We start from the raw sequence: 26,525 nt of genomic DNA, 5'->3' as shown, positions 1-26,525 counted from the left end.
CCCTAACTCCTGACCTAACTCCTAACCCCTAAACAACCCTTATCCTAACCCTAACTCCTGACCTAACTCCTAACCCCTAAACAACCCTTATCCTAACCCTAACTCCTGACCTAACTCCTAACCCCTAAACAACCCTTATCCTAACCCTACTCCTGACCTAACTCCTAACCCCTAAACAACCCTTATCCTAACCCTAAACCTAACCCCTAAACAACCCTTATCCTAACCCTAACTCCTGACCTAACTCCTAACCCCTAAACAACCCTTATCCTAACCCTAACTCCTGACCTAACTCCTAACCCCTAAACAACCCTTATCCTAACCCTACTCCTGACCTAACTCCTAACCCCTAAACAACCCTTATCCTAACCCTACTCCTGACCTAACTCCTAACCTCTAAACAACCCTTATCCTAACCCCTAAACAACCCTTATACTAACCCTACTCCTGACCTAACTCCTAACCCCTAAACAACCCTTATCCTAACCCTAAACCTAACCCCTAAACAACCCTTATCCTAACCCCTAAACAACCCTTATCCTAACCCTAACTCCTAACCTAACTCCTAACCCCTAAACGACCGCTTATCCTAACCCTAACCTAAACCTAACCCCTAACACCTAAACAACCGCTTATCCTAACTCCTAACCTAAACCTAACCCCTAACTCCTAACCCCTAAACAACCCCTAACCTAAATCTAACTCCTAAACCTAACCCCTAACCCTAATTGTAACACTAAACCTAAGCCTAAAATAGCCTTTGTCCTTGTGTGGGCCTGCAAAATGTCCCCACGAGGATAGTAATACACACACACACACACTCCTCTCCAACTCTCCAAGCTGTTTACAAAAACATGTGCTATATCCTTTAGCAGACAGTAGGGGTCATCCCAGATTGTACTGATTTTGGGCAGTGTAGCTAATTCTTTGTTAAAGAGTTTCTGATTCTCCAAACCAAATGAATATTGACATTACCATTTAGATGAGTTGTTTAAACATCATTTTAATGACTACGTGATCAACCCATTGTTATGTCAATACAGTAGACCTATGTATAGTTACATCTAAATAAGGTTCTGAGAATCATTGAATAAGTCACAGAAAACCCAAGGGATCTAGTATCTGCTCATCAGACCTTTCTAGCAAACATCTCCTTATATGGGAGTGATGTGAACTACTGGACCGTGAGGCCATTTTACACATCTCAGATCCGTGTGTGTGTGTGTGTGTGTGTTCCAGGGTTGCTGTGCGACTTGCTGTGGTCGGACCCAGACAAAGATGTTCAGGGTTGGGGGGAGAACGACCGCGGGGTCTCGTTCACGTTTGGGGCTGATGTGGTCAGCAAGTTCCTCAACCGTCACGATCTGGACCTCATCTGCAGAGCCCACCAGGTACTGTAACCATCAACTGACCTGTCATTGTAGTCGAAACAAGACATCAGAGTAGTCCAGTACATCCACCCAAACACTGCTACACAGACAATTGACAGCTCCAGTTCCCATAAACCTAAAGTATCAAATCTTAAAACACTTCCCCATTGCTGTTGAGATACTTAACAACTTTTTATTTTTACTTCGCTGATTACGTTAGTAACCACTTTATAATAGCAATAAGGTACCTCAGGTGTTTGTGGTATATGGCCAATATACCACGGCTAAGGGCTGTGTCCAGGCACTCTGCATTGCGTTGTGCATAAGAACAGCCCTTAGCCGTGGTATATTGGCCATTTAAACATTGGGTGGGACTAATCCTGAATGCTGATTGGTTAAAACCGCATTCCAGCCGGTGTCTATTCCACAAGTTACCACCAGCTAAATCTATGACGTTAAAATGCCTATTTACTCTGTTCCATCTGACTGCGCAATCCACTGTCTCATCAGCCCACCCAGGCACTTTATAAACTTGATCTCCACTATAAAAAGCATCTAGACATTATCTACCATTTCTTTTAGACTAACAACACCTCCTCAGGCCTTAATGGCTAAGGGCTGTGTCCAGGCACTCCGCGTTGCATTGTGCCAAAGAACAGCCCTTAGCCATATACCAAACCTCCTCGGGCCTTATTGCTTAATTATAGCAACACACTGATGTAGTTACACTTCATGACTTCGATGGTCCACTCCACTGATGTGCTGACTGTGTCCCCCCCCACTCCACTGATGTGCTGACTGTGTCCCCCCCCACTCCACTGATGTGCTGACTGTGCCCCCCCCACTCCACTGATGTGCTGACTGTGTGTCTCCCCCCCCCACCTCCACTGATGTGCTGACTGTGTGTCCCCCCCCACTCCACTGATGTGCTGACTGTGTGTGTCTCCCCCCCACTCCACTGATGTGCTGACTGTGTGTCTCCCCCCCACTCCACTGATGTGCTGACTGTGTGTCTCCCCCCCCCCACTCCACTGATGTGCTGACTGTGTGTCTCCCCCCCCACTCCACTGATGTGCTGACTGTGTGTGTCTCCCCCCCACTCCACTGATGTGCTGACTGTGTCCCCCCCACTCCACTGATGTGCTGACTGTGTCCCCCCCACTCCACTGATGTGCTGACTGTGTGTCCCCCTCCACTCCACTGATGTGCTGACTGTGTCCCCCCCACTCCACTGATGTGCTGACTGTGTCCCCCCCACTCCACTGATGTGCTGACTGTGTGTCTCCCCCCCCCACCTCCACTGATGTGCTGACTGTGTCCCCCCCACTCCACTGATGTGCTGACTGTGTCCCCCCCACTCCACTGATGTGCTGACTGTGTGTCCCCCCCCCCCCACCTCCACTGATGTGCTGACTGTGTGTCTTCCCCCCCACTCCACTGATGTGCTGACTGTGTTCCTCCCCACACTCCACTGATGTGCTGACTGTGTCCCCCCCCACTCCACTGATGTGCTGACTGTGTGTCCCCCCCACTCCCTTGATGTGCTGACTGTGTGTCCCCCCACTCCACTGATGTGCTGACTGTCTCCCCCCCACTCCACTGATGTGCTGGCTGTGTGTCCCCCCACTCCACTGATGTGCTGACTGTCTCCCCCCCACTCCACTGATGTGCTGACTGTGTGTCCCCCCACTCCACTGATGTGCTGACTGTGTCCCCCCCACTCCACTGATGTGCTGACTGTGTGTCTTCCCCCCCCACTCCACTGATGTGCTGACTGTGTTCCCCCCCCACACTTCACCGATTTGCTGACTGTGTGTCCCCCCCACACTCCACTGATGTGCTGACTGTGTGTCCCCCCCCCCCACTCCACTGATTTGCTGACTGTGTGTCTTCCCCAGGTGGTGGAGGATGGCTATGAGTTCTTTGCCAAGCGGCAGCTGGTGACTCTGTTCTCAGCTCCTAACTACTGTGGAGAGTTTGACAACGCCGGCGGTATGATGAGTGTTGACGAGACCCTGATGTGCTCCTTTCAGGTAACGTTACTAAAGTAACGTCAGTATAATATCCGTAGTGTCATTGCAACCACTGACAACAGACAATAAGTAGTTTGGTTGTAATTAGGGTAGACTGACTGAGGGTATTCTCAGGATAAGTCCCTAAAGTGTGTCATTCTACACACAGACGTTTGTAGTCCTACACTGTTTATTCAATGGTGCGGCAGGGTAGCCTAGTGGTTAGAGCGTTGGACTAGTAAGGTTCCAAGTTCAAATCCCCGAGCTGACAAGGTACAAATCTGTCGTTCTGCCCCTGAACAGGCCATCATTGAAAATAAGAATTTGTTCTTAACTGACTTGCCTAGTTAAATAAAGGTAAAAATATATATATATATTTAAATGAGGTACTTGTCAATGCTATGTTGTGATTATCAGTACTATCACTCTGCAACAGCCCTTAGCTTTGATAGAATGGTTTTATTGATTAAAGAATCATTTGACAGGTGAAACATGCCTTGGATTTAGATGTATAGTCTTAATGGTCCACCGTCACTCTGTAGATCCTGAAGCCGTCTGAGAAGAAGGCCAAGTACCAGTACGGAGGGATGAACTCCGGCCGACCCGTCACCCCGCCCCGCACCGTGGTCCCACCAAAGAAACGGTGAACAAGGAAGAGAGAGAGAGAGCAGAAGGGAGGGAGATGGAGGGATGTCGTGGATGAGTGACGGTCCCTCATCAGTTTTTCACAATGGAGAAACACTTAGCAGAAATAAATAAACATAGATAAAACACACAGCAAAGTTTTTGATTTCATGACCCCCTGCCCCCCACCTTCATTGTGTCTTTTGTTGTCATTTCCCCCTCTGAACTGTTCTGTGTCACGCACTGCTCCCCATGTGTAACCAACCACACCCGTTTTTTTAAAAATTGCTTTTAAAGGAAACAATGACAACACAAGGTGGTCATTCTGTTTGCACATCGGAGGCTTTTTCTTCATACTTTTTTTCTTGCTTTTTGGCTTATGACGGAATGACAACTACTAGCCCCAGTTGACCATTTCACCCCACCCCACCCCACCTGTCAAGTAAGAACAGGTGTTAATGACAATTACTGGGTTTTCAATAAATACAATGGGGGGGGGGGGGACATTTTTGGGTTGGTCAAGTGTCTTTTTCATTGAAATATGTGCTTTCAATGCAGTGAAAAATAAAACACTTCAAAGTATTGTAAAAAGAAGACTAAATCACACAGAAATATAAAAGTAAATTGAATGTCACCATTTCAAAGCTATTTCCAACAGCAGCAACTAAAATTCCTCAACTCAAAAACTATACAAATGGTTCCCTTCGCTGTAGTAGCACATAATACATTGTTGTTGTCCAATCATACCGTACGATCCTGACGAATCAAATCCCTGCTCGCAGCCACAATCCAACTGATTGGAGTTCCATAAAACAAAGTTGACTTGTATGTATTAAACACTACAGTGTAACAATTATGTCCAACAAGACTCGTTCTTCTCATAGCCAGGGTCTCAAAAATATGTATTGCATGAAGTACTTTAACAATAGCTGTCGTTTCACTATCTAAAACGAATAATTCAATCACTACTCTGCTTTTCTCTGGTCTCGCATCGTAAAAAGTTGTTACACAAAAGGTTAACTCTGGTCTTTCCCATATTTCACTCTTCTTGCTCATGTTTTATTACCCGGCACTATGGTGTCAACAGTGGATGTCACTCTGGATGATAGCGTCTGCTAAATGTAAATGAAGGATGTCTTATCTTAAACGAGATCTATATGCAACATTATGAATGTTTAAAGAAATGCTATGGTACTTTGGCGACTAGTAAGTCTTTTTTTGTGTTGATAACGATCTGTGTTGATAACAATTTAATGTTAAATCATTCAGACATGGTCATGACCTGGGTCCTGACTCCTTGGTCCTGATTCTCGAACCTTTTCCAGAAATGTGCACTTGCACACCCCTCGTCATGGATTTAACAGCGTAGGACTGGTGTAAAATTTGGTTGGAGGGAGTTTACCGTTTCCACAGTCGTTAACATCCATGCGAGAAAGTTTTTAAGTGCACACTTCGGGGGAAGGGTGGAAAATCGGGATGCAACCTTAGTAATGCTCCAGAGCCCAGTTCCCCAAAAGCATCTGAAGACTAAGTTCATTTTTAGAACCATAGGATCCTATCCCATGTCTCTTTTGAGAAACCGGTCCCAGACCAGTGGTGTATTGGGAGGTAGACGCTGGTATACTCCGTATACCCACGTATTTTTCAGTGGGCATTGAGTATACTCACTTCTTAAACCCCTGATGCGTACCAAAGTAGTGTGGGGAAGGTATTCGCCGAATCAATTAATAAGGCTGATGAAACCGATCAGTATGTTAATCTTAAAATGTTGAACTATTATTTATTCACGTTTTAAGCACAGCAATGTTCCAAAATGCAATTTTGGGGAAAACACCTTTCTAAAACAACACAAAAATCTATATTTCTTCGATTTTTCCCAGACCTCAAAAGTGGTCTCGTGATGTGGTTTAAGCATCGTTATGGACTTAGAGCATCCAATTTGGTTGTTTATCTTTTTTTTTAAGTTTCAGATTTCTTTAAAAAAATCTGAAACTTGTGAATTTCTTAGTTGACAGCCTCTTGTATCTGTTTCAATAGTAGGCCTACTATTAGCCTACTTGCACAGTACAACTTGGGTTGACCTGACTGAGAAAGACCAGGATGGGATTGATCATTTTAGGTCATTCAGAGAGTATAGCTAGTTTTTCATCCAGTTGGCGACAGATTTTCATGCATATATATTTTTTAAATATGCATAAAGAAAATATACGCATTTTCCCACCAGTGGCGTTTCCACCAAATAGATTTGTTGAGGATAAAAGTCAGTGCGTGATGACGTGATGCACACAAAATGTACGCGATTTAGTGTTAAAAATCGAATGTTCAATGTGTTTACGCCGCATTTTCAACTCTATCGATAGTTTTGTCACAAAAACTGTTAAAATGCAAATGTGCCTACTCTGATGTTGACACGTGGCCAACAGCTGGCAGATAGTGAGGGTAGACTAGTAATGAGGTTATGGCTAAATCAGTCATGCATCGATCACCATGTCACCAGAATCAGACCCTCAATATTTATTTAAAAGGAGCATCAAGATCACCATGCACTTTCACCACCCTGTAAAGTTCATAATTAATTGAATATGTAGCCTAATAAACTGCATGGTTTCCAGAGTCGTAGCTGGAGGACCACACAACATGTCATCGCGTGACTCATTATGTTTATTATATCAATATTTACCCATAAAGGTGTTTCCACCACAATTTCTCGCATAATTAATTTTACTGACACAAAAATATCCCATGTGCGTATTAACAAATTATATGTCGGTATTTATAAAATTGTACTTAAACTACCCGTTTTCATCACAGCTGTCGTGATTTTTATATGGTATGAAACTGGATGGAAACGTGGTTTGTATCACTATTTCTCATAGCATTTTTCTCACAGGGCGCCTTTCCGTCCCTGGGCGGGCCGTTTGAATTTTTGGGGGCAAAATGATTATACCCACTTCTCCAGTCACCACTACACCACTGGTTCAGGTAGTCGGGTATTGTTCAAAAACGCTTCTTTCCTTCACTGTTCTAACGTGACAGAATAGATGAAAGCTGTGTATTGGAGTCCTTGCTAACACATATGCAATTGTGATAGGCCAGTGATTTCCTAAAGTATGGAAGGGTGCATCTGTAGAGTATTTGAACAAGGCCATTACCCTCATCAGCCCTTCATCCAGCCATTCTGAAACCAAACGGATGTTTGTCTCAACAACACCACGTACAGGTAGGTAGGTACCTTGTTTGTCTTCTACATATAGTATGACAGTTAATTCTCACTCCATTCAGAAAACACTCTTAAACGTTGAGCAATCAAATCAAAAACAAAGATTTCATGAGAGGGAAACATAAAAAGGATTTTAAAACAACGGATACTTATATTAGAGGAAGGAAAGTCTAGAAACCAAAATAGAGCAAACACAAAGTTCATACAAGAGTTGGTAAGGTTCTAATCAATGTGTTCATATCTGGAATGGAAACAGAATGGGCAAAAAATAAATAGTTTATAGACATATAAATCTATAACTTAATGCACAGCTTTAGAAATGGTTGTCGATTCATGTTTAATGGCACTCCGTTAAATGTATAATCTGACTCCATTAAATCATCGTGGCCATGATACATTCAAGGAATGAAAATTGGCAGATAATTATGGAATTGTGATTTAGTGTTATGGTAATGTATTTAAAAATATTTTTCTGTAATGTGTTTTACTCCCAGTGTCTGTGTAATATGAACTCAAATATTGGCAGATACAGACACCTTACCCTTAGCTGGCTCATCAACCAGTGACCGCTAGAAGCTATTCTTGTTCTTCATCTGTGTTCAAAATTCTATAGTTTAGTCTAGTAAATGACCAACAGCGAAACAAAAACAAGTGCTGTTACTTAAATCCAATGAATTTACATAATCGAAACAGAATAGCTGACACTTTTTCATGGTGACAAAAAGTTAAACATTTTGTTATTACAGAAAGCCAAAAGCAACACCCTGTTTACAACAAAGCAGGGAGTGTATCCCTTTTGTTTTGAAAAATCTGTCACAGCACACCTTTGTACATTATACCTAAAGCCAAAGCTCTGTTCAAACAACGTGACTAGACAGCAACAGGTTAATAGGTAGGTTAGCAGCACAGAATGGTGTTAGGGCAGCATTTCCCAAAATCAAACCTCGGGACCCCAACGGGTGCACGTTTAGTTTTTTTGCCTTAACACTACACATCTGATTCATATTATCAAAAGCCTGATGATTAGTAGATTATTTGAATCAGCTGTGTAGTGCTGGGACATTAAAACAAAACGTGCACCCCCTGGGGTCCCAAGGACCAAATTTGGGAAACACTGTTATGGTCAGACTGAACGCTACCCTCAGGAGAACAGTGGGAAGGAGGAGGAGTGGAATGTGGTCTGGTTCCCATCACCTCCTTGCCCTCTGTTCCTATCATTACACTGCATCATATCCTGCTTCTAAAACCTGTCCTACTGGGCCATTATCCTGACATGAACAGGAAGCGAATGGAGTATTTTCTATGAACTACATTTCACTCTATTGAACACACCCCAAGTGGTCCTCTCCACTCCAATGGGCTAGAATGACATGAGTATGCTGATGTCCACAGACCGATGTCCATGTTGTCTGTGTAATGTAGTGCCTTTGAACTGATGTGCAAATAACATAATGAAGAAACCTATCTGTAACCAAATGCAAACTAAGGGAAATAATTGAATTGGTCTTCCGTGCAAAAATAATGTACTATTTCATATTGTCATGATATCCAAAATAAATCAAAAGTTTTCAATCAAATCAAAGGCTTTGTTGAAAAATATAAGTACTTACTCATCAGAGCTAGTAATCCTGATTTCATCTGATGTCGTTATGAAAATAAGACTTCCATGAGAAAATAATCTACTTTGTGGAACAATCCATTAGTTCTCCATAAACTCCTCTAGCTACTGTTCTTGACTAAGGTTAGTGCCTTAAGAAAACAACAGGGAAACACACATTATACAAAAAGACTCCTTAAAATGGTCCAACTCAAAAATAAGGACCCAAGTTTAAAACTGTTTGGCACCGACTGTGTCTATTCATTGTTGTCCGATGAGAGGCAACCAGAGTCTTTTACTACTAACCACTGTAAACCAGTTGTAAAGTAGCTAGTCATGTAACGTCATACCCTTCATATCTCAGTTATTTCAATACGTGTTGTGCATGTCAGGCAGCTGGGGAGATGATATTCAATCCCTGGTATAATATATATTGTGGTCAGTACTAATATCATTTTGATGCAGGCTTTTGTTTAGGCAGCTCTATTCCCAGCCTGGGTCCTTCTAGGTATGACGATGGAAGTGGATGATGTTATGGCGTGTCATGGCGTGTCCCGTCACTTTACGGATGGGGATGGAGGTGGTTGTTGACTGATGGTGGTGGTCCTCTGATGTGTGTGTGTCTAGACCAGTAGTCGCAGCAGGAAGGACAGGGCGGCCCCGATGGAGAGGCCCAGGGCCAGGAAGAAAGTCATCAGGGCCCCGGCCGTCTCTGCATCTTTAGGAGTCACCAACCTCGGAGGAGACGGAGAGAGAGACAGGCGTGTATTCATAAGCATACTGTAGCAAAATTTTATTTGTCATGGAAAAATAAAACACAAGCATTTCTTATTGGACAAATTCGGGTAGGCCCCTTCCGGTTTCTGCTCGTGTGGTTCCTATTGAATACACCGCAGATATAGGGTAGGTTTTGTTGTGGTGTTACAGTGGCAACAAGGAAGTTGGCATGGTCGGGTGAGAGAAAAAGTATGTCAGGTGACTGAAAGAGAACTCCAGAGTGTGTGGGGGAGAGAAGTGGTACCAAGAACTTGTTAAGCCAAAGGTGACTAAAGAAGAGTGACACCATGACAAGTAGATTGGATTAGTCAATACGTGAATAACTGGCATAATGTTATGACAGGGGACTGTCACGTATGGTGCGCGCGTGTGTTACTTCTACTCACTGTGGGGCGTAGGACATGGAGAGGCAGACGCAGTATCCGTTGGAGAGGGAGAAGAGCATCATGATGAAAGCGAAGGCAGCGTCGTGGGAGAAGAGGACGGGGAGGTAGGAGCGGCTCTGGACGTTACAGAACATCAGCAGGGGAACAAACACCACCCTGGAGACCACCAGCCCCGGGAACAGACAACTCTCCTTGGGGGGCTGTGGTCCACATACACAGAGAAATGTTACTGATATACAAGGTTGGATAGACACAATAAAATCATTTTAGAATAATAACTAAATGTAATACTAAGAACTAAAACTTTCGTGCTGGGAAAGAAAGTGAAGGATTATAAAACACTGAGAAACCTCGAAAGTTGTTACATAAATCAAATCCATTGTGATCCTATCAAATGTGTAATAAAATGACATTAATCCACAGAGATGAAATGGGATCAGACACCTACCCACTGGACCAGGGTGGTGACAGTTCTGCCGATCCAGTCACACACGTTGAAAATGAGGAAGCAACACACAGAGATGAAATAAGGTTCTGATGGGAGGAAGAGGGAGAGAGGTGCTTCATCTGAGTTTTACATCTCATGCATATTAAACATACAGTATACATATCTACACTCTTAGGAAAAAAGGTGCTATCTAGAACCTAAAAGGGTTATTCGGATGTTCCCATGGGATATCTTTTTAAAGAACCCTTTTGGTTACAGGTAGAAAATGGTTCTACCTGGAATGAGAAAGGGTTCTCTTACGGGGACAGCCGAAGAACCCTTTTGAAACTGATTTTTCTAAAAGTGTATACATACCCCATTTCCCAGGGTATATGGTCTTGACGTCCACAGTGACGGCAGGGAACACAGCGAGAGTGACGGTGAAGACAAAAACAACACAGAAAGCCATCACCCATATCTGGAGAGAGAGAGAGGGACAAGGTAAGAAATATAGTGGAAACTCTCCCATGCTTAAATTCCTCTGGTGCTTTTAATGCATGTTGGGGAGTGAACAAGTGCACACTTCAGAAAAGGGTAGGGAATTGGACCTCAACTATACACCAGAGCCATATATTTAGAAAATAAAAAAATAAAAAATAAATATATGACCAGTAGAGAGCCTGCTGAGTAACAACAGAGGTCAGCATTACCTTTTTAAACACCTCCATGACGGTGGACTTCCTGTCCCTGACCTCAGCCTGCTCCAGGGTTAAGAAGGCCTGCTTGGGACTGACCCCAGCCCCCTTTACCTCCACCTCCTCGCCACTGGCACCTCCATTGGCCAATGAGCCATTGTCGTGGCCATACAGCTTGCCGTTCTCCGCCGTGCCACTCTCTGTCACTGAAAGAAAGATAAATATTTCAGGGAAAATAGATTGACTTGACCTAACACTGACCAATCAACAGGCAGATGTAAATGTGTGTGGGAGGGATGGCAGATGTCATTATAAAGGGAGGGAGGGATGGACACTAGTTTCTGGAGCCCACCAGACTACTACATTATCTGTTAAGAATAGGGCCAGGAGTTTTTCCTCACCCCATGACCTCATCAGGAAAAACTGGACCAAGCTATGGCTGGATTACTGTAGTCCCTAATTAGAAGTCCCTGATCCCTCCCGGACCGATATTGAACAGCCCTGGCTTTCCTAGACCTTTGTTAATTTCCATGGAAACATCTATTGACGTTAACAGGAGAGTGAGGGGGTGGTTTAATAGTGTCTGATCTGTAAATGTCCCACAGGGCAGCTCTTTGTCTGGGAGAGGTTGCTGCACTAATTGGATAAATGTGAATAAACTGGGCTAATGGGATAATGATCTGTTGAATCAGTTCTATTCAGACCATGGCCTGTATGCATCTTGCGTCTTAGAGTAGGAGTTCTGATTTGGGATCGCCTTTGCCTTTTAGATCACAATTAACACGATTACATGGACGGGGGGAGACCTAGACCTAGATCAGCACTCCTACTCTGAGATGTTTGGATATGTACAACCAATGTTCCCAAGCCCGAGACTGCCGCACAGCTCAGTGCCAAAAACAATTAAAGGGAACTTTGCATACAACCCCTGAGTGTAAAGGAGAGTACTAGCAGTGACAATCTGCACTGCTGTGGATGGTCATTGGTGAGATATATGAGCACAAAATAACCCACATCTTCTCTCACAGCTTTCAGCAGCCTCACCTTTCAGCAGCTCATTTGCAGTCTCCACCTCATAACTCCTGCTCTTGTCCAAGTAAAACTGGGCAAACTCCTGGATGAGACCGGAGCAGAGGCCAAATGAGACAGACTGAACATTCCCTGACCTTGAACACAGATTCCTCAGGTAAAACAAAGTCATGCCGTACTGCAGTATGGTCAGCTACAGGCCCGGGGGATACAGGGTCTGTTCTGAGGCCCAACCTGTGGTATCTACCAGGGCTTCTATTACATTCTAGTCCTGTAAGGCTGAGCAACTCACCAGGCGAGGCAGTAGGAGGTAGCTAAGCAAAGTGATCAGGGTTCCTACACACGGCGTGATGAAGTAACCCAACGCAGCCGTCTCAGGGTCCGTATCACCTGTCACACACACACAACCACAAACACAACCACACACACACACAAAAGAGAAAGGAGAGGTCAGAGAACTACTTACAAGTGGAGTTTCAGAGGCCACATCATACTCATTTGTCTATATTTTTTTTTATTTGATTTGACAACTGAAAATACATGAAATGTTACACCAGGCAAAATATACATATAGGATCATTTGAAGGTATACAGATATATACACAAAAAGTCTAGAGACTATTTCCACTGTGATCCTCTGTTGGTTAGAAAGATGGGCACTCTGTTTCATACATTCAATCATAGATAATGTTCAAATATACATATATATAAAGCAAATATACACACCTACACTTTATATACAGTCGTGGCCAAAAGGTTTGAGAATGACACAAATATTAATTTTCACAAAGTTTGCTACCTCAGATTGTAAGATGGCAATTTGCATATACTTCAGAATTTTATGAAGAGTGATCAGATGAATTGCAATTAATTGCAAAGTCCCTCTTTGCCATGCAAATGAACTGAATCCCCAAAAACATTTCCACTGCATTTCAGCCCTGCCACAAAAGGACCAGCTGACATCCTGTCAGTGATTCTCTAGTTAACACAGCTGTGAGTGTTGACGAGGACAAGGCTGGAGATCACTCTGTCATGCTGATTGAGTTTGAATAACAGATTGGAAGCTTCAAAAGGAGGGTGGTGCTTGGAATCATTGTTCTTCCTCTGTCAACCATGGTTATCTGTAAGGAAACACGTGCCGTCATCATTGCTTTGCACAAAAGGGGCTTCATAGGCAAGGATATTGCTGCCAGTAAGATTGCACCTAAATCAACCATTTATCTGATCATCAGTAACTTCAAGGAGAGTGGTTCAATTGTTGTGAAGAAGGCTTCAGGGTGCCCAAGAAAGTCCAGCAAGCGCCAGGACCGTCTCCTAAAGTTGATTCAGCTGCGGGACCGGGGCACCACCAGTACAGAGCTTGCTCAGGAATGGCAGCAGGCAGGTGTGAGTGCATCTGCATGCACAGTGAGGCGAAGACTTTTGGAGGATGGCCTGGTGTCAAGAAGGGCAGCAAAGAAGCCACTTCTCTCCAGGAAAAACATCAGGGACAGACTGATATTCTGCAAAAGGTACAGAGATTGGACTGCTGAGGACTGGGATAGTCATTTTCTCTGATGAATCCCCTTTTTGATTGTTTGGGGCATCCGGAAAAAAGCTTGTCCGGAGAAGACAAGGTGAGCGCTACCATCAATCCTGTGTCATGCCAACAGTAAAGCATCCTGAGACCATCCATGTGTGGGGTTGCTTCTCAGCCAAGGGAGTGGGCTAACTCACAATTTTGCCTAAGAACACAGCCATGAATAAAGACTGGTACCAACACATCCTCCGAGAGTAACTTCTCCCAACCATCCAGGAACAGTTTGGTGATGAACACTGCCTTTTCCAGCATGACGGAGCACCTTGCCATAAGGCAAAAGTGATAACTAAGTGGCTCAGGGAACAAAACATCGATATTTTGGGTTCATGGCCAGGAAACTCACTAGACCTTAATCCCATTGAGAACTTGTGGTCAATCCTCAAGAGGAGGGTGGACAAACAAAACCCCACAAATTCTGACAAACTCCAAGCATTAATTATGCAAGAATGGGCTGTCATGAGTCAGGTTGTGGCCTAGAAGTTAAGTATGTGGACACCCCTTCAAATTAGTGGATTTGGCTATTTCAGCCACATCTGTTGCTGACAGGTGTATAACATTGAGCACACAGCCATGCAATCTCCATTGACAAACATTGACAGTAGAATGGCCTTACTGAAGAGTTCAGTGACTTTCAACATGGCACCGTCATAGGATGCCACCTTTCCAACAAGTCTGATCTTCAGATTTCTGCCCTGCTAAAGCTGCCCCGGTCAACTGTAAGTGATGTTATTGTGAAGTGGGAACTTTTAGGAGCAACAACAGCTCAGCCGTGAAATGGTAGGCCACACAAGCTCACAGAACGGGGCCGCCGAGAGCTGAAGTGCGTAGCTCATAAATATCGTCTGTCCTCAGTTGCAACACTCAATACTGAGTTCTAAACTGCTTCAGGAAGCAACGTCAGCACAATAACTGTTCATCGGGAGCTTCATGAAATGGGTTTCCATGGCCGAGCAGTTGCACACAAGCCTAAGTTCACCATGCGCAATGCCAAGCGTCGGCTGGAGTGGTGTAAAGCTCGCCGCCATTGGACTCTGGAGCAGTGTAAACGCATTCTCTGGAGTGATGAATCACGCTTCACCATCAGACAGTCTGACGGACAAATATGGGTTTGGCGGATACCAGGAGAACGCTACCTGCCCGAATGCATAGATCCAACTGTAAAGTTTAGTGGAGAGGGAATAATGGTCTGGGGCTGTTTTTCATGGGTCAGGCTAGGCCCCTTAGTTCCACTGAAGGGAAATCTTAACGATACAGCATAAAATGACATTCTAGATGATTCTGTGCATCCAACTTTGTAGCAACAGTTTGGGGACAGCCCTTTCTTGTTTCAGCATGACAATTCCCCCGTGCACAAAGTAAGGTCCATAAAGAAATGGTTTGTTGAGATCGGTGTGGAAGAACTTGACTGGCCTGCACAGAGCTCTCAACCCCATCGAACAGCTTTGGGATGAATTGTTTAGCCGACTGCAAGCCAGGCCTAATCGCCCAACATCAGTGCCCGACCTCACTAATGTGAAAGCCTTCCCAGAAGAGTGGAGGCTGTTATAGCAGCAAAGGGGGGACCAACTCCATTTTATGACCATGATTTTGGAATGAGATGTTCGACGATGTACTGTAGCATAAGACTCCACATTTGCCTCAGTTGAATGATTTGCCACTGAGCATCTCTGATGTGAGTTTTACATATTTATTTACAAGTAGTTATTTGTATATTTGTGGGTTCTAGATATTTGTTTGTGTGTTTGACTCACTGGCTATGGAGACCAGCATGGCGATAGCAGCGAAGGTGCCGGCCAGCCCCTGGCCACTCATGAACACAGCGCTGTACTTCTGAGGAAGGAGGCCCACCAGGCCAAACAGACTGCCCTGTAGCACCGCTCCAAACGCTACAAGGTGAGCGAGAGAGAGAGAGAGAGAGAGAGAGAGAGAGAGAGAGAGAGAGAGAGATAGAAAGAGAGAGAGAGAGAGGGTGAGAGAGAGAGAGAGGGGGGGTGAGAGAGAGAGAGAGAGGGTGAGAGAGAGAGAGAGAGAGGGTGAGAGAGAGAGAGAGAGAGAGAGAGAGAGAGAGGGTGAGAGAGAGAGAGAGAGAGGGTGATAGAGAGAGAGAGAGAGAGAGAGAGTTAATGATATAGCGTGCTCACACAATACCCAGTCAAACACAAACACACACACTTACTCAAACACACACAATTCCACCCCCACACACAACATGATTCCCCACCATCCACCCAATACCCAGTAACACACACAATGACCCCCCCCCCCCCCCCCCCCCCCACAAACACACACACACAATAATGTCCTACTCACAGTTGATGAACCAGATGGTAGCCATGGTAACGGAGAAGAAGCGGTCCTCCTCCATGGGGATCTTGACCAGGATGGCAGTGAGGATGAAGAGGATGAAGATGAAGACCAGGCTGCCCGCTATCCGCACCATCTCTGATATCCTACGCACAAACACACACAAAACGTTAGTTCTCAATCTCACTGGATTAGAGCGTAGTAAATTACACCACCCAGACAGTGTGTGACATATTTTTTATCTATTGAGTAAAGAAGTGCTGTCTCACCGCTGATAGAAGAAGGAGTTGAGCAGAGTGCAGAGCAGCAGGGGGAGCTGGGACAGCAGAGTCATCCAGTTGTTGAAGTAGTACTCTTTGTGGGAGACCACCGTGCCGTTGCTCCGTTCAGTCTTGTTAAGGCGGCGGTTGAAATACTAACGACAGAAGAGAAAAAGATAAATAATAATATATGCCATTTTCCAGGAGCTTTTATCAAAACGTTAGTATGGGTGGGCCCCAGCAGGAATCCAACCCAGGATCCTGGCCGTTTGCTCTACCAACCGAGCCACACAGGACTCATGAGATGACCCAGTTTAGTTTACATTAACGTTCAATACGATGTTGTTTGTCACAAGTCACTCATTCCTATACAAATAGGCCTATTCTTTAAGTAGTTCTACAAACATGTAGGGTATACCAAATATCACAGCTTACCCTAGGGGAATGAGTTGTGGGGTTTGACATTTGAATATTCAGAGAGCTAGGCCTAAGAGGCTGTACACACACAACCTGGTCACATGGTTGACCACACAGCGACGTGGAAAATCCATGACCTCTAACCACACCACGAGCGGTTAACTTCAACATACCGGTACTTGGTGACGCAAGACTACAAAACACCAGGGGGCCAGTCACCAGGGTTGGGAAGTAACTGGTTACATGTAATCTTCTACATGTAATCTGATTACAAACCCCCCCCCCCCCCCCCTAACAAATCAGTTAAATTACCAGCAAAAATACTGTAATCAGATTACAGATACTTTTGAAAAACTAGATGATTACTTCTTGGATTACTTTTCAAATTCAGCAAGGTTGTTTGCGTAAAAAATACATTATGATACTTTTCTGGTTTCTTAAATTCAATTCATCATTGAAAAAAGACTCAAGTTGAAGTTTGTTCCAACCTGAGCGTGTCTGACTACAAGTTAGAGACCACTGTGTTGACACACCAAACTCATTTGATGGATCCTGTTTGTCTTCTTCTAATTAATAACTCTTAAAGGAAAAGTAATCCAAAAGTAACTGAAAGTAATCAGTCTATGTTACTGAGTTTGGGGAATCTAACAGTTACGTTACTGATTGCAATTTTGGACAGGTAACAACTAGTAACTAACAGATATGTTTAAAAAGTAATCTACCCAACTCGGCCAGTCACACTAAATCCCTCTTAGACAAAACGTTTGACACCAACAACTCAGCAAATCCTCTTTAAACAATATGCATTTACATTTTAGTCATTTAGCAGACTCTCTTATCCAGAGCGACTTACAGGAGCAATTAGGGTTAAGTGCCTTGCTCAAGTGCACATCAACAGATTTTTAAGCTAGTGGGCTTGGGGATTTGAACCAGTAACCTTTCGGCTACTGGGACAATGCTCTTAACCATTAGGCTACCTGCCACACATACAGTTGTGTACACACACATACAAACAGCATCTGACTCTTAGGGATAACAGCATACCGCCCTGCATCCCACTGCTGGCTTGCCTCTGAAGCTATGCAGGGTTGGTACTGGATGGGAGACCAGATGCTGCTGGAAGCGGTGTTGGAGGACCAGTAGGTAGCACTCTTTCCTCCGGTAAAAAATAAATAAATATACAGTGCATTCAGAAAGTATTCAGACCCCTTTACTTTTACTCATTTTGTTACATTACAGCCCTATTTTAAAATGGATTAAATACATTTTTTACTCAATCAATCTAACACAATACCCCATAACCACTAAGCGAAAACAGGTTTTTAGAAATGTTTGCAAATAAAAAACTGAAATACATTATTTACATAAGTATTCAGACCCTTTGCTATGAGACTCGAAATTGAGCTCAAGTACACCCTGTTTCCATTGAACATCATTGAGATGTTTCTACAACTTGATTGGAGTCCACCTGTGGTAAATTCAATTGATTGGACATGATTTGGAAAGGCATACACCTGTCTATATAAGATCCCACAGTTGACAGTGTATGTCAGAGCAAAAACCAAGCCACGAGGTCCAAGGAATTGTCCGTAGTGCTCCGAGACAGGATTGTGTAGAGGCACCGATCTGGGGAAGGGTACCAAAACATTTTTGCAGCATTGAAGGTCCCCAAGAACACAGTGGCCTCCATCATTCTTAAATGGAAGAAGTTTGGAATCACCAAGAGCTGGCCGACCGGCCAAACAGCAATTGGGGGAGAAAGGTCTTGTTCAGGGTGGTGACCAAGAACCCAATGGTCACTCTGACAGAGCTCCAGAGGTCCTCTGTGGAGATGGGAGAACCTTCCAGAAGGACAACCATCTCTGCAGCACTCCACCAATCAGGCCTTTATGGTAGAGTGGCCAGACGGAAGCCACTCCTCAGTAAAAAGCACAAGACAGCCGCTTGGAGTTTTCCAAAAGGCCTGTGACCATGAGAAACAAGATTCTCTGATCTGATGAAACCAAGCTTGAACTCTTTGGCCTGAAAGCCAAGAGTCACGTTTGGAGGAAACCTGGCACCATCCCTATAGTGAAGCATGGTGGTAGCAGCATCATGCTGTGGGGATGTTTTTCAGCGGGATGGACTGGGAGACTAGTCAGTATCGAAGGAAAGATGAACGGAGCAAAGTACAGAGAGATCCTTGATGAAAACCTGCTCCAGAGTGCTCAGGACCTCAGACTGTGGCAAAGGCTCACTTCCCAACAGGACAATGACCCTAAGCACACAGCCAAGACAACGCAGGAATGGCTTCGGGACAAGTTTCTGAATGTCCTTGAGTGGCCCAGCGAGAGCCCGGACTTGAACCCGATCGAACATCTCTGGAGAGACCTGAAAATAGCTGTGCAGCGACACTCCTCATTCAACCTGACAGAGCTTGAGAGGATCTGCAGAGAAGAAATGGGAGAAACCCAAGAAGACTCGAGGCTGTAATCACTGCCTTAGGTGCTTCAACAAAGTACTGACTATTGGGTCTGAATACTTATGTAAATGTAATATTTCATTTTTTTAAAGTTTTTTTTTATAAATCTAAAAACTTATTTTTGCTTTGTCATTATGGGGTATTGTGTGTAGATTGATGGGGGAGGGGGACAATGTCATCAATTTTTGAATAAGGCTATAACATAACAAAATGTGGAAAAAGTTAAAGGATCTGGATACTTTCCGAATGCACTGTATATATCCCAATGCCCCAAGGCAGTGATTGGGGACATTGCCCTGTGTACAGTGCCCTCTTTCAGATGGGAAGTTAAACTGGTGTCCTGACTCTCTGTGGTCACTAACGATCCCATGGCACTTATCGTAAGAGTTGGGGTGTTAACCCTGGTGTCTTGGCTAAATTCCCAATCTGCCCATCATGGCCATCTAACCATCCCCAGCTTCCAATTGGCTCATTCCTCCTCTGCCCTGTAACTATTCCCCAGGTCATTGCTGTAAATGAGCATGTGTTCTCAGTCAACTTACCTGGTAAAAAAAAAAGGGTAACATAAAATAACAGTTCCGCCTGATTTTCAAAAAATAATTACTTTTCAAGTGAATTCCTTAAAAAGTCAATGTTCTACTTTGGGTAAGGTTCAACAAGTGTGTATGTATCATACATACAGTGTTGAACCTGAGCCAGAGTAGATCTGATCCTAGATTTGTCTAAAGTTGCCCAAAACCACATATCTAGGATCAGATTACCCTATATGCTAACTGTAGCCTTTAGGGGACTAAATAACTATCTGATACTGGACCTGTGGTTATAGACACATGTTAGGTTTACCATGGAGGCGGTCATGAAGAAGTTCCATGGTAGCAGCGTCCCGAGTCCCAGGATGAAGAAGATAACCCCCACCAACCAGCCCCTGGGTTAGGGAGGGAAATATTAGAAACAAGCAAGTAATTTATAGGTTATTGATGTGTATTTACCATGTAATTTCTTAATAAATAGAAAGTAATTTATAGGTTATTGATGTGTATTTACCATGTAATGTCTTAATAAATAGAAAGTAATTTATAGGTTATTGATGTGTATTTACCATGTAATTTCTTAATAAATAGAAAGTAATTTATAGGTTATTGATGTGTATTTACCATGTAATGTCTTAATAAATAGCAAGTAATTCATAGGTTATTGATGTGTATTTACCATGTCATTTCTTAATAAATAGAAAGTAATTTATGCACCGTGAAATAAAGTGCTACCAGCCAAAGAGCATTAACGGATTTTATAAAAGTACATTGGAAATGTAATCTATTCTCTACATTAATTGATTGAAAACAGTACAAAGTCACTTTTCAGTACCATAGCTTTGCTTAGAGGCAATGCCACACATTGCAATCCCCCACCCCAAATACGACTGGGTGAGAGCGGAAGCGAGAAACAAGTGAGAGGAAGAGGCACCATGGGCAGAACTGATGGGAAGTTTGGCTGACTCCGATCTTTTCGACTCGTTAAATCAACAGAAGAAATCTCTCGACTCATTTCGTTCATTGGAGTCAGTAATGCCTAGAGCCCACAGGACCCCCTACTGGCGAACGATGAACTGAAAACTTGAAAGAGTCATGTTTCTACAAGCCTCTCGTTCACATTTCGTTCACCATAGGGGGTTTATTGTAGCTGTCATTTGTGACCGAGACTTGTAAACGTCTGCTTTTAAACAATGTGGAGTTGTTGATTGGTAGGCAAACAAATACGATTATTTATTGATACATTTGACAGTAGGTCTAGCTGTGGACGAAACCGGACTAGATTTTGAACAACTGTTGTCGGAATGCATTGCTTAACTGCCGTGAGTGTGATCAGCACAACATCGTTCGCGAACAGCAGACCCCCAAACGATTCGTTCTTGAGTTCGCGTTTGTTGAGCAGAGGCTGTGTATGTTTTGGTTCTACAAAGCTGTGTCCATCATAACATTCAATAATCAATGAATCACATTCATTCTTGCACCATGCCATCAATTAACATTTCTAAATATATTTTTATTCTCAATGCCGTCTGCAGCATGATCTATATTCCGATCATGCAGGTCAAACGAACGACTAAAATGAACGAGTCACTCAGAAAAAAACGAAACTTGACAAATGATTGTCAAGTAAAAAAAGGTAGACACTCACCTATCGCGCGGGGCGTCTGTCCGACCCTTCATCCTGTGCTCGGGGGATCGGTTGAAACTAGGGGCAAAAGAGTGGGGAACACGATCAACATCTAAAATACAGAGAGAAGATTAGTCTAATCAGCTCTAAGCACGTTATTTACATAATACAAATGCAGGACATGTTCTACATACTAGCACATTGCTGCAAGGAGGAGATGGAGCCATTCTCACTACACTACAGCACTGTATGTCCGAGACCCACTGGATTGTAGCTTGTACTATTAGCTGTGCTGAGATATCCATCCCTCTGCCAGGGCACAACTTCACACTCCATTTATTTAAATATGTACGGTCTATAAAGCGCTTGGCATTTGAGTCAAAGACGAGGCCCGAATACCTGTTCTCCCTTTGTCTGTAGATTAAGCAAGAATTCAGAGCCCAATCCTTGTGTACATTCTTGGTCCTCAATGCACAGAAATGCATAGGTTCCGCACTCCGACCCACTAACACAAATGTAACAGGAGCAGAGCGAAAAGTTGTGAGTAATATTTCAAGTCAGAATGTGAGTGTGTGAGAACATGGAAAGTATTTATGCATTCAACCCCTACACTCATTGCTTTGTTTCATGTCATTTCACCAAAAGCAACATTTCTGCCAGGAGGCATGCTTTCACTAAGAACCAACTCTAGTTTCTAATTGATAAGATTGTTTATTCAGACATTTCCTTTGAAATTCATACAAATGCCTGAAAGTCAATGACAAATGATATAGTAATAGACATGCGGTAGACCTATAGCTTGGTCATGCTGTGAATCGGTCTGGTCAAAGTCATTATAATCTAACTTCACTCTTACTCATAATCTAACTACACACACTCTCACCTTTAAAACAAGTCTAGAACCTTGAAGGAGAACCCTTTGTAAAAACCCTTTTTGGTTGCAGGTAGAACCTTTTTGGTTCCAGGTAGAACCATTTTGGGTTCCATGTGGAAACCTTTCTACAGACGGTTCTATATGGAACCTAAAAGGGTTCTCCTATGTGGACAGCCAAATACCCATTTTGGATCCCTTTTTTCTAAGAGCGTAGATAACAAGCTTGAAGCAGTCAAGCTGAACTGATAAAACTGGGTAAATCGTGGACAATGCTGCATTATGAAGGAGTGAGTGAGAGAGACCTGCTATATCTCCTCACCCAGAGAGAGACCTGCTCTACCGCCTCACCCAGAGAGAGAGACCTGCTCTACCTCCTCACCCAGAGAGAGAGACTTGTTCTACCTCCTTACCCAGAGACCTGCTCTACCTCCTCACCCAGAGACCTGCTCTACCTCCTCACCCAGAGAGACCTGCTCTACCTCCTCACCCAGAGACCTGCTCTACCGCCTCACCCAGAGACCTGCTCTACCTCCTCACCCAGAGAGAGACCTGCTCTACATCCTCACCCAGAGAGACCTGCTCTACCTCCTCACCCAGAGAGAGACCTGCTCTACCTCCTCACCCAGAGACCTGCTTTACCTCCTCACCCAGAGAGACCTGCTTTACCTCCTCACCCAGAGACCTGCTTTACCTCCTCACCCAGAGAGACCTACTCTACCTCCTCACCCAGAGACCTGCTCTACCCCATCACCCAGAGAGAGAGACCTGCTCTACCTCCTCACCCAGAGAGACTTGCTCTACCTCCTTACCCAGAGACCTGCTCTACCTCCTCACCCAGAGACCTGCTCTACCTCCTCACCCAGAGACCTGCTCTACCTCCTCACCCAGAGAGACCTGCTCTACCTCCTCACCCAGAGACCTGCTCTACCACCTCACCCAGAGAGAGAGACCTGCTCTACATCCTCACCCAGAGAGAGACCGGCTCTACCTCCTCACCCAGAGAGAGACCTGCTCTACCTCCTCACCCAGAGACCTGCTTTACCTCCTCACCCAGAGAGACCTGCTTTACCTCCTCACCCAGAGACCTGCTTTACCTCCTCACCCAGAGAGACCTACTCTACCTCCTCACCCAGAGAGACCTGCTCTACCCCATCACCCAGAGAGAGAGACCTGCTCTACCTCCTCACCCAGAGAGAGACCTGCTCTACCCCATCACCCAGAGAGAGAGAGACCTGCTCTACCTCATCACCCAGAGAGAGAGAAACCTGCTCTACCTCATCACCCAGAGAGAGAGAAACCTGCTCTACCTCATCACCCAGAGAGAGAGGGTGATAGTCAGAAGATCAAAAGAATAGCATGTACAGAAGCACTGCCCCTGTGGCAATTTAAGCATTTCTGAGAATTATTTTTCGCTGATAAAACAGCGACTTGGGAGACTGAGAATTGTAGTCTCAGTCTAGACTCAGACTAGAGGCGAAGAGTATAAGGGTCCGGGAATAAGTCGGAAAAAAGGTTTATTAGACTAATGTTAGAATTCCTGAAAGAAACATGAGATGTATATTCAGTATCCTATATCCTGAGGCTTCTTAAGAAAATAAACTGAACAGAGCAACCTGATTCTGTGTCATGAAAGAATCATTTCAGTGAAGTTGTCCTTTGAGTTGTCAACAGTTTTTCAAGCAGTTTTTCAAGCTAGTTGCCATTTCAGTAAAGTCAAGCCAAGTCACATAAGGTCATAGACAGGCAAGGTCTCCCTACAGTCGGTGAAGGTTTCACTGTGCCCAGTAATATGTGATAACAGGAAAGTTTGATGGAATCGGTCAAAAAGAATGGCAAATATTACTCCTATGTTCACAGACCTTGTCATTGGCTACTGTCAAACATGTTTTGGGTGAAAATGAAATCAAAGCTCACAATCAAATCAAATTTTATTGGTCACATGCACATATTTTTGCCGGTGTTGTGAAATGCTTGTGTTCCTAGCTCCAACAGTGCAGTAGTATCTAACTATTCATAACAATACACACATATCTAAAAGTAAAATAATGGAATTAAGAAATATATAAATATTAGGACGAGCAATGTCAGAGTGGCATTGACTAAGAACAGTAGAATAGAATACAGTATATACAGTGCCTTGCGAAAGTATTTGGCCCCCTTGAACTTTGCGACCTTTTGCCACATTTCAGGCTTCAAACATAAAGATATAAAACTGTATTTTTTTGTGAAGAATCAACAACAAGTGGGACACAATCATGAAGTGGAACGACATTTATTGGATATTTCAAACTTTTTTAACAAATCAAAAACTGAAAAATTGGGCGTGCAAAATTATTCAGCCCCTTTACTTTCAGTGCAGCAAACTCTCTCCAGAAGTTCAGTGAGGATCTCTGAATGATCCAATGTTGACCTAAATGACTAATGATGATAAATACAATCCACCTGTGTGTAATCAAGTCTCCGTATAAATGCACCTGCACTGTGATAGTCTCAGAGGTCCGTTAAAAGCGCAGAGAGCATCATGAAGAACAAGGAACACACCAGGCAGGCCCGAGATACTGTTGTGAAGAAGTTTAAAGCCGGATTTGGATACAAAAAGATTTCCCAAGCTTTAAACATCCCAAGGAGCACTGTGCAAGCGATAATATTGAAATGGAAGGAATATCAGACCACTGCAAATCTACCAATACCTGGCCGTCCCTCTAAACTTTCAGCTCATACAAGGAGAAGACTGATCAGAGATGCAGCCAAGAGGCCCATGATCACTCTGGATGAACTGCAGAGATCTACAGCTGAGGTGGGAGACTCTGTCCATAGGACAACAATCAGTCGTATATTGCACAAATCTGGCCTTTATGGAAGAGTGGCAAGAAGAAAGCCTTAAAGATATCCATAAAAAGTGTTGTTTAAAGTTTGCCACAAGCCACCTGGGAGACACACCAAACATGTGGAAGAAGGTGCTCTGGTCAGATGAAACCAAAATTGAACTTTTTGGCAACAATGCAAAACGTTATGTTTGGCGTAAAAGCAACACAGCTGAACACACCATCCCCACTGTCAAACATGGTGGTGGCAGCATCATGGTTTGGGCCTGCTTTTCTTCAGCAGGGACAGGGAAGATGGTTAAAATTGATGGGAAGATGGATGGAGCCAAATACAGGACCATTCTGGAAGAAAACCTGATGGAGTCTGCAAAAGACCTGAGACTGGGACGGAGATTTGTCTTCCAACAAGACAATGATCCAAAACATAAAGCAAAATCTACAATGGAATGGTTCAAAAATAAACATATCCAGGTGTTAGAATGGCCAAGTCAAAGTCCAGACCTGAATCCAATCGAGAATCTGTGGAAAGAACTGAAAACTGCTGTTCACAAATGCTCTCCATCCAACCTCGAGCTGTTTTGCAAGGAGGAATGGGAAAAAATGTCAGTCTCTCGATGTGCAAAACTGATAGAGACATACCCCAAGCGACTTACAGCTGTAATCGCAGCAAAAGGTGGCGCTACAAAGTATTAACTTAAGGGGGCTGAATAATTTTGCACGCCCAATTTTTCAGTTTTTGATTTGTTAAAAAAGTTTGAAATATCCAATAAATGTCGTTCCACTTCATGATTGTGTCCCACTTGTTGTTGATTCTTCACAAAAAAATACAGTTTTATATCTTTATGTTTGAAGCCTGAAATGTGGCAAAAGGTCGCAAAGTTCAAGGGGGCCGAATACTTTCGCAAGGCACTGTACATATGAGATGAGTAAAGCAGTATGTGAACATTATTAAAGTGACCAGTGTTCCATTATTAAAGTGACCAGTGATTCCATGTCTATGTATATGGGGCAGCAGCCTCTAAGGTGCAGGTTTGAGTAACCGGGTGGTAGCCGGGTAGTGATGGATATTTAACAGTCATCCTTGAGATAGAAGCTGTTTTTCAGTCTCTCTGTCCCAGCTTTGATGCACCTGTACTGACCTCGCCTTCTGGGTGGTAGCTGGGTGAACAGGAGGTGGCTTGGGTGGTTGATGTCCTTGATGATCTTTTTGGCCTTCTTGTGGCATTGGGTGCTGTAGGTGTCCTGTAGGGTAGGCAGTGTGCCCCCGGTGATGCGTTGCGCAGACCGCACCACCCTCTGGAGAGCCCTGCGGTTGCGGGTGGTGCAGTTGACGTACCAGGCGGTCATACAGGATGATCTCAATTGTGCATCTGTAAAAGATTTAGGTGCCAAGCCAAATTTCTTCAGCCTCCTGAGGTTGAAGAAGCGCTGTTACGCCTTCTTTACCACACTGTCTGTGTGGGTGGACCATTTCAGATTGTCAGTGATGTGTACGCCGAGGAACTTTCCAC

The 26,525-nt window shown here is 43.9% G+C and overlaps 2 protein-coding genes across 2 annotated transcripts in view; one reads left to right on the top strand and one right to left on the bottom strand.

Moving 5' to 3' along the window:
- LOC110500690 (serine/threonine-protein phosphatase PP1-beta catalytic subunit) overlaps positions 1-4,157 on the top strand; it is a 36,600-nt gene extending 32,443 nt beyond the window's left edge. The window contains exons 6-8 of the mRNA XM_036958138.2: positions 1,240-1,391; positions 3,269-3,403; positions 3,925-4,157. Of these exons, the coding sequence (XP_036814033.2) occupies positions 1,240-1,391; positions 3,269-3,403; positions 3,925-4,029 (392 nt within the window). The 3' untranslated portion in view covers positions 4,030-4,157. The remainder of the gene's footprint in view (positions 1-1,239; positions 1,392-3,268; positions 3,404-3,924) is intronic.
- A 3,195-nt stretch (positions 4,158-7,352) lies between these two features.
- Positions 7,353-26,525, bottom strand: part of LOC110500885 (equilibrative nucleoside transporter 2) — a 36,550-nt gene continuing 17,377 nt past the window's right edge. Inside the window, exons 2-13 of the mRNA XM_036958136.2 lie at positions 21,337-21,393; positions 20,002-20,083; positions 16,290-16,435; positions 16,027-16,166; positions 15,468-15,602; positions 12,430-12,527; positions 12,153-12,222; positions 11,124-11,314; positions 10,789-10,891; positions 10,435-10,520; positions 9,987-10,186; positions 7,353-9,558 (exon numbers count right to left, since the gene is read on the bottom strand). Coding sequence (XP_036814031.1) covers positions 9,447-9,558; positions 9,987-10,186; positions 10,435-10,520; positions 10,789-10,891; positions 11,124-11,314; positions 12,153-12,222; positions 12,430-12,527; positions 15,468-15,602; positions 16,027-16,166; positions 16,290-16,435; positions 20,002-20,083; positions 21,337-21,368 — 1,395 coding nt within the window. The 5' untranslated portion in view covers positions 21,369-21,393 and the 3' untranslated portion in view covers positions 7,353-9,446. The remainder of the gene's footprint in view (positions 9,559-9,986; positions 10,187-10,434; positions 10,521-10,788; positions 10,892-11,123; positions 11,315-12,152; positions 12,223-12,429; positions 12,528-15,467; positions 15,603-16,026; positions 16,167-16,289; positions 16,436-20,001; positions 20,084-21,336; positions 21,394-26,525) is intronic.

Source organism: Oncorhynchus mykiss, chromosome 21, assembly GCF_057628025.1.
Source record: "Oncorhynchus mykiss isolate SJ-2025 chromosome 21, ASM5762802v1, whole genome shotgun sequence".
Taxonomy (NCBI): Eukaryota; Metazoa; Chordata; class Actinopteri; order Salmoniformes; family Salmonidae; genus Oncorhynchus; species Oncorhynchus mykiss.
This window is presented reverse-complemented; position numbering and strand designations above follow the sequence as displayed.